This window comes from Echinococcus granulosus (genome assembly GCF_000524195.1).
Source record: "Echinococcus granulosus chromosome Unknown EG_S00032, whole genome shotgun sequence".
Lineage (NCBI taxonomy): Eukaryota > Metazoa > Platyhelminthes > Cestoda > Cyclophyllidea > Taeniidae > Echinococcus > Echinococcus granulosus.
The window spans coordinates 182,826-194,038 of NW_020170412.1; the positions used below are offsets into that span (position 1 = coordinate 182,826).

Genomic DNA, 11,213 nt, shown 5'->3' on the forward strand with positions numbered 1-11,213 from the left:
GTTATTAGCCTTAAAGCAATAGCGACAGGTCGTAAACTTTTATGTTCAGCAGTTAGACTGATCAGTTGAGTAGTGCAAGATTCGGTAGTATGCTAGAAAAAATAAAATATCAAAACTGCGATGGTGCACTTTTTAACAGCAATTGTGTTAAGAAGTCCTAACAAAAATACTGCGCTCTTTATTGTTCTGGGACGTATAAAAAGGTGTGGGGCGTTTCGATGTCTTTGTAAATGAAAAAAGAACCACAAACTCATAGTCGGAATAACCTTGAATAAGCAAATGCTAGCTTTTTCGTAACATTTTATTTATACAGTCACACATACAAACCGGCTAAATCCTGTGATTATGATGAAACTTTAGAGCGCGATGTTTGCTCTGAATGGACTGCTGGACGAGTTCAGCGAAGGCGCTCTCGTCGAAGGCGTAAGTGTGTTGGTTGTGACGGGAGAGGAGTTGACGAAAAAGGCCCTCTTCGTCACGCCTAATCGCATTAGCGGAAGGGCCAACGTCACCTCCCGCCACGTCCTGCAAGGCATAACACAGAGAGGGCTCTTCAACACCGGGAATTGTTTATGCTTTATGGGGCTAATAAAAAAGGAGGGAAACTCTGAGTAAAGATATTAGTGGGATTAACTCAACATCTGACACTGGCATCTTATCCACATCCTACTCTGTTTTGTCTTTTTAACAGGCCCTTTCCCACTTGATCCCATATTTAACGGGCTTTTTATGCTTTAAGAATATACTTCGTGGCCGAACAAAATTATTCCATATTTGTATCTACGTAACACAATCGGAAAAGCAGTGATGCAAAATGGGATGATTTCCTACAAAGGAAATTTTAATAGAGGGCAAAGACGAATTTTTGTGCCCGTAAAGCAACTGGGTATCAAAGGCAGGATTTTTTAATTTAGGCAACTACTTAAATCTTAATGTAACTTAGAAATTAATGCTTGCCGGTGAATTCGTCTAGGGTAGTGGACATGCCAGCGTTACTAGGCTACAGACCACCAAAGTGATGAGTCTAGGTCTAACAACATACAAAACGATTAGCAGACAGTGATTAGTAGACCGTTATGCGTATAGGCCAATGCTATGAAAAGATGCACCCATTAAGTTTGAAGCCGAAACTCAAAAAATAGATAATGTTTGAAAAAGTGCATTCTACTCTGAAAACCAGTCAGTGATATTTATTGAAACTCATCTCTTCTCATTGCTACTCGTTTCTTTCATTTCATCTCTTCCCAGTGCTCAACTAAATATGTAATGCCACTGCTGCGAAGAAATGCTTTTCAAGTTGAAGTTCCATTAAATTAGGTTCTCGTTATCACTGCTCTCGCACAATGAAGTTGAAGTGCGTGGTGCATCACTTTATTATCTCCACCCATTAACAGGGGGAGTAGTGCTTTACTCTCCTCCCTAAGGAAAACAAATCGCATTTGGGACATCACGATACTCAATTGAAGGTGGTCAATTTCTTTTTTCCCTTATTAAATGCAATAAAATTTACTCCATTATATGATTGTCTGGGAAAGATGCAAAAAAGGAGGATAGTCTGCGTCAGTTGAAAGGTGGAAGGGAATTTGCGAAAAAGGCTTACTGCACCCCTACTTTCAGCTTTTTGAAAAGGCTGTATGGCAAGGACGTACACACAGCACAGTCCCATACGCGCTTGGAGTTAAAAAGTTGGTTGCTATGGTATTTTTCGTAGCTTAAATAAGTCACAGACAAATTCCCTTTAACGGTTTGCAAAATATGAGTAAAGTTCTAAGTTTAAGAGTAGCTGAGCAAAACTTTTTTTGCATGGCTAAGCTATAAAATTTGCATGTCGTGATCACGACCAGCATCGTGACAATGGTCATGTTATGGACAGACTAGTACCATGCCTTTACAGTTTGATCGGTGTGGAAATGGATTTCTACAAAACACAAATCAACAAAATTGTTTGATCAAAGGGTAATAATTCGCAAATGCTGCCAAATAAGTGGATTTCATGTGGTAACCGTCAAATGCTTGAGCAAGATTCCGAGTTTTACTCCGTAAAAGATTGCGCGATTTTTCATAAAGGCCGTAGTACTGCTGCAACTTTTTGTAAACCAAAAGTTTTCAAATAGAGCTTCAATGTTTATTACACTGAATATTTATATGGTAATAAAATCCTTTAATACGAATCACATAGGAGCGCATAAAACTACTGGTTTCTAGCAGGAACTACCATCAGCACATTTGACATAAGAGTCTGTCATGGGGGGAAAATTAACCACCGCAGCACAGTTGCTGCATTCTTTTCATACGACACCACTCTTTATTAAACTTCACCTTTCATTTCCAGTCTGCTACATTTCCTCTTGATTTGACTCAGGTAAGGAGAGACGCTGATACCAATCGTGTTGGTACGCTGACCAATTTATCCAGTGAAATTAAAATGTAGTAAGTATCTTCCTTAATAATGTATTAAACCTCAGTGGACTGGTATGATAAGAAAAACTGCATGAAATCCTTTTCAGACCATCAACTTGACAGTCACACGTCTCGACCCTGCTTTTGATAGCAATTCATTCGATAAAACAAACCTTCTACTATAACGCTTCAGTAACAAATGTGGAATACTTTCATCACTTGGTCAATGCTATTGGTATACTTCAATAAAAAGCGCTGCTAACAATTTTTGTGCCGACGTGTTAATCATTTCTAATCATCGAGATAGTAAACAATCGCCAGGCATAGCGGATTTGTTAAGCGGAGTATTAGGAAGCGCTGTATCATCTTCCACAGTTATCAGGCTCGCAAATGCAACGGGGAAACCTACCTTAGCCGAGGTTTACTATTTTTAAAAGTATACCAAAATCGAAACCAGGTTACCTGAATTGCTCGATAAAAAAATTAGGTGGTTTTTCTCTGACCGCTGAGGTCAGTGAGGTGAGGGGTGGCCACAACCGCAGCTAATCCGGTGATGAAGATAAACCCTCGGTACGATATGAAAGTTAAGCCAATTAATAAAGCATACAAATAAGTCCTACCGATGGGAATGGAGAAGATACCTCCAGTAATGATTAACAAAGGCGCCTTATTAGGACTTACACTACACGCCCTTTGTGACTCAGATCGCAAGTGGTTCCGAGGGGGTCACACACAGCCAGCGTGCACTCCCAGGGCACTGGTCAATCACTTGATAACGGCACACTGCATGGTTCCCTTTTTGAGACGCTTTTGCGTCCGTCATTTCGGTCACTCGAGTCTGTCACAAGTTTGACTATGAACAACTATCGTGTAATGGAAGTTTAGGGCTGTGCTACGCCTGCATTTGAAAGGCAGAAGGGAAATGGGGTAAACAAAGAAAGAATTGAACAAACAGACGAGGAGTTACAAGCAAAAGATGAAAAAGAAACGTTAGCACTAGCCGTGTTCTTTAGCTTCTTGAAAATAAGAGCAAATAAATACGTTTTGTACCCTAATCTGAAATAGCATAACAGCTCCTTAAATTCGGTTTCTCTTAAAATAAAAGAAAATAAGTTGAAAATCAAGCAAGATTAAGCATAAGGACCTCCATATATCTCTATCCAGATTGGTTAGGCTGGATTTGATGCCATTGCATCTGATTAGCGAGGCTTACAATAAATACAAATCTTGATCCGAAAGGGGTGATTGAACTCCAGAGTGATAAGCAATGGTGCCTACTCCATCGGCATTCATTGTTTTTTTTATGAAGTAACCCCTACTGAAGATTACGCAGTTCCTTCTTGGACATCGCTGTATTAGAGCAATGGCAGTTTGGTAGCGGAAACGAATGATTTATTTGTATATGCGTGAACTTTTTACAGCGAAACCACAGAAATATATTTGCTCGTTTGCCAATATAGCAGTGCCATATACCAAACTGTGACAGATAAATAAGGTGACAGTCACGAGGACAGCAAGACACCAAGATCCGGCGACCCGCATGACAAGCTACAAGCAATGCAAAAAATTCCGCCAAACATTTGCAGTCCGACAAATTGCCAACTTTCAAAGATGCAATTAAACCCCTAAGTAAACATGTAAAAACTGTTTCCAAATAAATTCAAGGTAAGCGAAGACTTGAACTAGTCGCAGTGGTGATCCACATAATCGGCAGAGGTGAGGTGCAAGGACCGACTCTTCAGTCAGTCCCAAAACTCAGACCATCGAATCCACCGCCAGCCTATACGCCACACCCTTAAAGAAAACTGTCCTATTAATCACGTCCAAAATCAGACAATAGACATTGTTAACCCTCCTCAAGTTATTCACTTTGTCTTGTTACGTCAAGACACAACGTAGGAATTGGAGGTTAGAGGCTTAATTTAGTTATGAAAATGATTCTTTATGAGAAGGTATTAGGTGGTGTAATTTACTCTCATATCTAAATCAAAATTTGTGAATTTTTATATAATGCAATGACTGAAGGCAATGGGCTTATTACAGGCAGAGGCTTTCATTTTGTTTCTGATTCGCTAAAGCTACGACATGAATGTGATTCAACTGCAATTCGGAACTATTTTTAATCCACATCAACGTTTCAGACGTGATAAGGAATCTGAAGGATAAAATGGTTGATGCTGTTAGCTTGATACATATTTCTCAGCTACCGCATTTGTAAGATTGACGGTGGTTTTGATAAAGCGGCTAGAAATTGCGTAATTCTATCCAAACTAAATTCGAGAAATGCTAAGAAACTACAATTTGGTGGTAAAATACTCATAACTAATTGATTAATTCTCTACTCACTAAATTTGATCAATGATTAGTGAGGAACTTTGATTTTTTAACTAATAACTGTTTTGACTTATGGAAATTTTAAAAATGGCGAAATGGCAGCCACAGATCAAACACTTAAAAACCCCGAGTGCTGCGCTTTAGAAGATTGGCGAAGGGAGCTTCGAGCGCAAATTCCATTCAACTACGTATATATGGTTCTGAACACGACCTCCTTCTTCCATGTATTTTTAAAATTCAACTAACCAAATCAAAATTTCGGTCGGGGAAACCAAGATATTACCTTGAAACTCTGTACAACTTACCACCGAAGTCGTATCGGAATCCGATGAATCTAGGGATAAATCACATCTACAACAGGACTTTTTCCTTTGCTTGCCATGTCCTTTAGAATTTGACCCCTTGGGTAAAACTGTTTCGGTAGCTGGCGCCCCTTCACATTTGACATCATAGAAAACCTCCTCGGCGGTTCCTTCCTCCTCCGAACCCTCAACCTCTGCTGTTACGACGCCCTCAGACGAAGGCGCATCTCCCAAAGTCTCGAAAGACTGTCGTTGCTGTGATAGCGGGTGGAGGGAAGGATTCTCCAACTGGCCTGTGAAACTCATGTCAGTGGGGTCGGAGATGAGATCGATGTGATGCAAGGATACATGATGAAGAGGTCTGAGCACGCCCTGCTGCCGTTGCTGGAAGTAAAAAGCCTTCTTGAGCTGTGGACGCAATCGGCGAAGATGAAAGTGGACAGAGTGACGGTCTTTGGCCACGCTAGCATGGTGGAGGGCCAATGCGATGTCCGCATACACGTCGGTGATCTCGTCGTGCTCGTTCGGGGCACGCAGCAGAAGGGGGCGCAGGTGCCTACAAAGGTCCAACACATCAATTAGTTACTCCTAAATTTCATATTTTGTAAATGTTAGCATGCGTATCGTTCGTTAAATCCGAAACACGGCTTCAAATATGTATTTGGACATTTGAAGTGAGCACTGTACCAAATGAACACAAACAATAAAGGCAAAAACGGTGTGCCAAATACAATTTATCTTTTTACTATAGACAGGAGCTCATTAGAAAAAATGCAAAGTAGAAACAGAAAGATGAGTTTGCTAATAAAAATGAAGATCCGTAAAAGCAATTTTGATTCACTGTATTTTTTGGTTCAGTTAGGAATATTAAGTTCCCAAAAGCGCTGCTACTACCAAGGGTAGTATTAAACTTGCTTGCAAAGCAAAAAGCACTACATTTACCGAATTCGATTAAAAAAACTGGGATAAATGATGTGAAATGAAGTGTGCCTAATTCGGAGTACTTACAACAGCCAAAGTTGGTGAAGAGTCTAAAAACAACTGCAAATGCGCAAATCCTACCTTGAGTTTTATAAAAAGCTAAACTTTTCACATCTTTAATGTGTCTCTTCGAAATAGGACTACTACGTAGTACGCTAAGTTTTTATTAACAAGAAATATCCTTCCACTTCCTAACAAAAATTCTTTCATAGCGTAACAGGTCAATGTTTTAGGAAACCTGGCTTTCACTGAGATTGAGGTTTTAGCACGTTTTCCCTCTTTAAAAGGAAATGCAATACTGATTCGCGCCGAATTTCTCTTAAAGTATGGTAATAAACAGGTGATTAGAAATGTTATGGACAACATCCAAAGTCCACCTTTGAAGTGACAGATCATGTAGCATTAAGTACATTATATGTCATCAGCCCCAAACTATATTATCTGGACCTACAGCTTATTGTAATAATGATCAAAGATATTTGCATAAATGGGTGTTCACTGTGTTATGAATAAGATCTTAATATAAGTAAAGTGGCCACTTCAGTTAACTTATCAGACAAGAGCTAATGTATACAAAAATTCTGCCTTTGCTGAAGACACAAAACCTGTTAATTAACAGGCAATAGATAAATATCAGACATTAATGAAGAAGATGCTAGCTTTCAAAGATAAAGAAAACTCGGAGAGAACTAAAATAACTTAAAACCAACCTTTTGTAGAATTTTACCATTGTCGTCCGAAGTGCACTGTGATGATGCCCCACCACATCTGCCATGGCGTTGCAAGCCGAGAGCATAACACGATCATTAAGAGTTTCAAAGAGACTCAGCCGTGCAGTCTCCGACGAAAGAAGCTTATAGATTCGCAGTAACGGTGCCATCGTCAGTCCAATGAAGATCACATAGAAGAGGTTAATAAAAACTACTGTGCATCGAACAATCGGTAGTGGAATGCCTATAGCGTTGGCGGTTTGAGGTGAAACGATTTCGACCAGTGCGTGGGCCACGCTTCCTTTGAATCCGCCGTAAGAGATGAAAAACATCATTCCAACAGTTATCCTTTGACGAGTCCAAAAGAAGTAGTTGGTAAGGAAAGAGGCCATGAAAGTGAAGACGAAACGCCAGAAGATACAGAAAAGTAAAGTCCAGGCAATGAAACCTGTTTGCCAAACAAGTTCATGAGCCGCTATTGAAAAACCGACATACAGGAAGATTAGCGAGTCAGCAATTGCACTAGTCATTTGAGCAAAGTGACGGATCGTGATGACGGATTTGTGGGATACATTACGAAAGGTGAAAGAGGACAATATTGTACAAAAAAATATGAGATAAAAGGTGCTTGGCCAGGAGTAAATGTAGGTAATTATGTAACCGGTATAGCAGAGGCAAAATACAATCACAGGTTCCAGGGTTGTCTCGTGCTTTGTCCATCTAGTAACAATGCTGGACAAAAAGCCAAAAAGAAGCCCAATGATAGCCGAAATGCACAACTGCAAAGAAAATGATAGAATCATCAGCAGAAACCATGGCAATACTCCCAATTTTTCGACGCAATTTAAGTGAGAACTCGCCGCGTTATTTGTCATTGTGAACAAACTCAGTGAAACTCCGTCGTTGATTAACGACTCACCAACAAAAATGAGGTAAAGAAAGGGATGGACTTTAAGTTTCCCAAACAAGCCGAAAACAATAGCAAGATCCGTCGAACATATGAGGCTGGAGAACAAAATAAATGCAATGGGCTTGATGGTGTATTCCTGCATTCCCATGACACCCAAGGCATATACTGCCCATAGACTTAAAGCAGTGAGCGAGAAAGTAAAGAATGATCCCAAAAGGCCGAATACAACTGTGGAGGGAAGAATGCCATTTTTAACAATAGGTTTGAACTCCAGTGCTGCATTGATTGCTAGTGGTGGGAACAGGACGCCAAAAAAGAAAAATTCATTAAAGAAAGTCATCTCACATTGCAAGGCTGTTGAAAGGTAACCAAATGTTACCCCAAATAAGAGTAAAATAGCAGGTTTTGGTAAAATAATTGATATGCTTTTCCACCTGCCATAAAAAACCTCTGTCGTGCAAAAAACAAATAAAAAAGTGGTTGCCAACAAAAGCATCCGAACATGTTCCCATTGACTTGAAGACCAAAGGTTTGCTCGTAGGATATGCAAAGCGTAGTTGTACTGCGAGCTATTCATTTCTCATGAGCAAATAGGCATTTTCGCGCACGCCCTACAAAACAAACTCATTCAAAGCAAAAATTGGTCAATTTAAAAACAGTTACTTATTTCTGTTAAAGTTGTGCTCAATTATTGATCTTAAATGGTTTAATTGATTGTGCTTCAGGTTATAGACACAAAAAGGTAAAGAGTTTATTTTTGGTGGGTTGTTTAAGTATATTATTCAAATCTAATAGTATATATAATAGTAATTAAATTTTGTTGGAAGAATGTATACTTCTTTCGGGTATCCAGATTGTTTATCCGTTGTTCACTAACTTGTTAGGAAAACAGCATAAAAACTTCCACCTTATTGACTGATTTAGCACTCTGTGTGGCCAATTAAAGTTGATACAAAATTGCAAATTTTGTTTTCCAAAACTCTAACTTTGCATTTTCCTTAACTTTTAACCCCACAATATACTACATTTGTTTTGCATTTTTCTTGAGTTCTTACCAATTCTACGAAGGGATCTGTGCTTTTCCTATGAAGTGGTGTAGCACAAAGCACAGTTTCTTAACTTGAAGTGGACGAAATAATTTACTGGACTCTAATAAGGCTCTATTTTGATAGTTTTATTGTTAAATCGCCCACTTTGTCATCATCGTTGATGGATACAAAATGCCCTTATGTAGGTCATTCTATCCATTTAAGTGATGTTCCCATTTTAACTCTTAATTTAAGCATAGTAACTAGTCATCCACTCGTTTTGGGTATTATTATAAATCACACCAATGCCAAACACTTGCAACCAACATTTATATTGAGGAGATAACTGCAGCCTGGTAAAAACAGACATAATCATGTTTGACTGAATCATTTTTTGTCATTTTTTATGTGCCCTTACATGGATTAACGATAAATAATATACATTACTTCATAGTTCTTTTAACTCGTACAAATTCTTAAGTTGCATAAGGCTAACAGTTTATTGAATTAAATTCTCCTCAAAAATTGTGGCATTAGAGGCGTTTTCTGGTCATCAAACCCCGATGCTCTGATGCAGTGATTCTTTTTCAAGATCTGTTTATTGCTTATAATCCATGTAGCGTCCCGAGACTCCCTGAAGACGAAAGAAGACACAATACTCGGGCAGGACATATATATTCAGCACGGAGAAGGTGCCTGGGCTATTGGCATGGCCCAAAAGGCCAGCCCACCCAGCGAGGTACAAGGGGGCTAATTCAAAGTACAAAAGTGGCGCCTCACCAGAACCGAGGGATAAACCACTATCGTATTACATCTACCTCTACTGATATTAAATACAGTAAGGTTGAATTTATTTTATTTCCAAAGTCATTAGAAAAGTGCTCCTTGGTGGTGGAATTTGGTGATACTTAAATTTTTACTACTGACTCTACAAAAAAGACCGGTTATCCTATGGAATACTGTGGTAGGACTGATAAGCAGTAGTGGGATTTATTTCTTGTCATTGTATTTAAGCATGGTCATTAGATTTCACCTCCGCTTATGCTCAAGGCTACCACAGGAATAAATCGTCTGCTAGGGTGGCCCCTCTATAAATCCCTGAAGTCAAAGGAAGGTATATTACCCTAATAGAATGTTTATTTTTGAAGTACAGAAGGGAATGGGGCTACTGGTATGACCCGAAGGTTGGGTCGCCAGGCGGGGGTACAATGGCGGAGTCCTAATTAGCTCGTTAGCAAAACCGGTGGTTAAACAATCAATTAAAGCATTTCTTAGCCGATTTTCTCTTCTGGGCGTCGTCCTCGACACTTCCCTTTGTCTATCTTTCGCGTCAGCCATCAAAACTTAATTGGTGCTCTAAGAAAGACACCATCAGCCAACCGTGCGGCTGATAAGATACTTGACCGCAATGTTAGTAATACCTCTTGGCAATTCGACTAAGTCTGAAGAATCGTTCCGTGTGGAAACTGCATTCTAGGACGAAGGAATGCACAAACATTCACGCATGTCTATCGCTAGGTGTAGGAACACCCATCCATATTCAGAACCATGTACCAAAGGACGGAATTCAACATATTTCCTTAAGGATAGAATTTTGCGGTTATCTGGCGCCGCCTAGCTATATCTGTCTGGGTTATAGCCAACTTGTAGAGAGGTGGAGGAGGGATGGCGTGTTTACTTGACTGGCAGATTAAACAGGCACCGTGGATAGCTCTGTTACGAACTTTTCCAGATGGTTTACTGCTAGTGCCGTCTCAGTTGTTGATGGCTTTCCTGCCGAATAGAGGACTGGGATAGTTGCCGAAGGTAGACGTCACTGACAGCCCTGCTGTTAGGGTTCGTCACCGACTCTCCCATCCGTAGCAAATGCGCTTCTTCTGCCCCACTAGAGTTGATCACCCAGCAGTAGAAATCAGGATAGTTGTCCTTCAAGGGAGAATTTGCTTTCAGCTGCCACCAATCTAGAGCCTCAGAACTTTCCTGAAGGCGAAAGATTGCCTTATGCTCGGGTAGAATATTTATATCCGACAAACAGAAGGGGCTCAGGCTATTGGCCTGGTCTAAAGTTTGGGCCGCCAGATGGACGTACGGTAGAGGAGCCTCAATTGGCGCGTCACCAAAACGTAGAGTTAAACAAACAATTTAAGTATTGCAGCTGGGAAGTAGCATCCCATTCATTTAGAGCGGCTGGATAGTGGCCGCAATTATATCAGTAGTATGGGGCAATTTTTTTTCTTCATCTGTATCTTTTAAAGCTTACTTTGTCCTGGGTTTTCGAGGATTTGCGAAATTTTGTGGAAGTGACGTATTGCATTTTTAGTTCGTTTTTCAAAAAGTGTTAGTGCTAGAGCTTTTCCTTCAGGCCTGGTCTACAACTTTCCTTTTGGATAGAATCAATCAGCTATTCTCACTATTGTATAGAATAATTACTTAGGATTTCATCACCCAAGCTTATCAGCTCCATTATTGCACCCGTAATTCATCCTCTTCACTAGTTAGTTGTCATTGAAATTCGTCTAGGCTGTGCAACTTGAAACCTCGAGTAAGT

General features: G+C 39.9%; 1 protein-coding gene across 1 annotated transcript; it reads right to left on the reverse strand. All coding sequences in view use genetic code 11, as the record gives it.

The window, feature by feature from the left end:
* Positions 1–330: 330 nt before the first annotated feature.
* On the reverse strand, positions 331–8,214 carry EGR_04831 (Sodium/hydrogen exchanger 3; the record flags this gene model as incomplete). Its single annotated transcript, XM_024494080.1, has 3 exons — positions 331–525; positions 5,040–5,592; positions 6,728–8,214. The coding sequence occupies 3 exons, from the start codon at positions 8,212–8,214 to the stop codon at positions 331–333; spliced, it is 2,235 nt and encodes a 744-aa protein (XP_024351469.1).
* Positions 8,215–11,213: the final 2,999 nt, after the last annotated feature.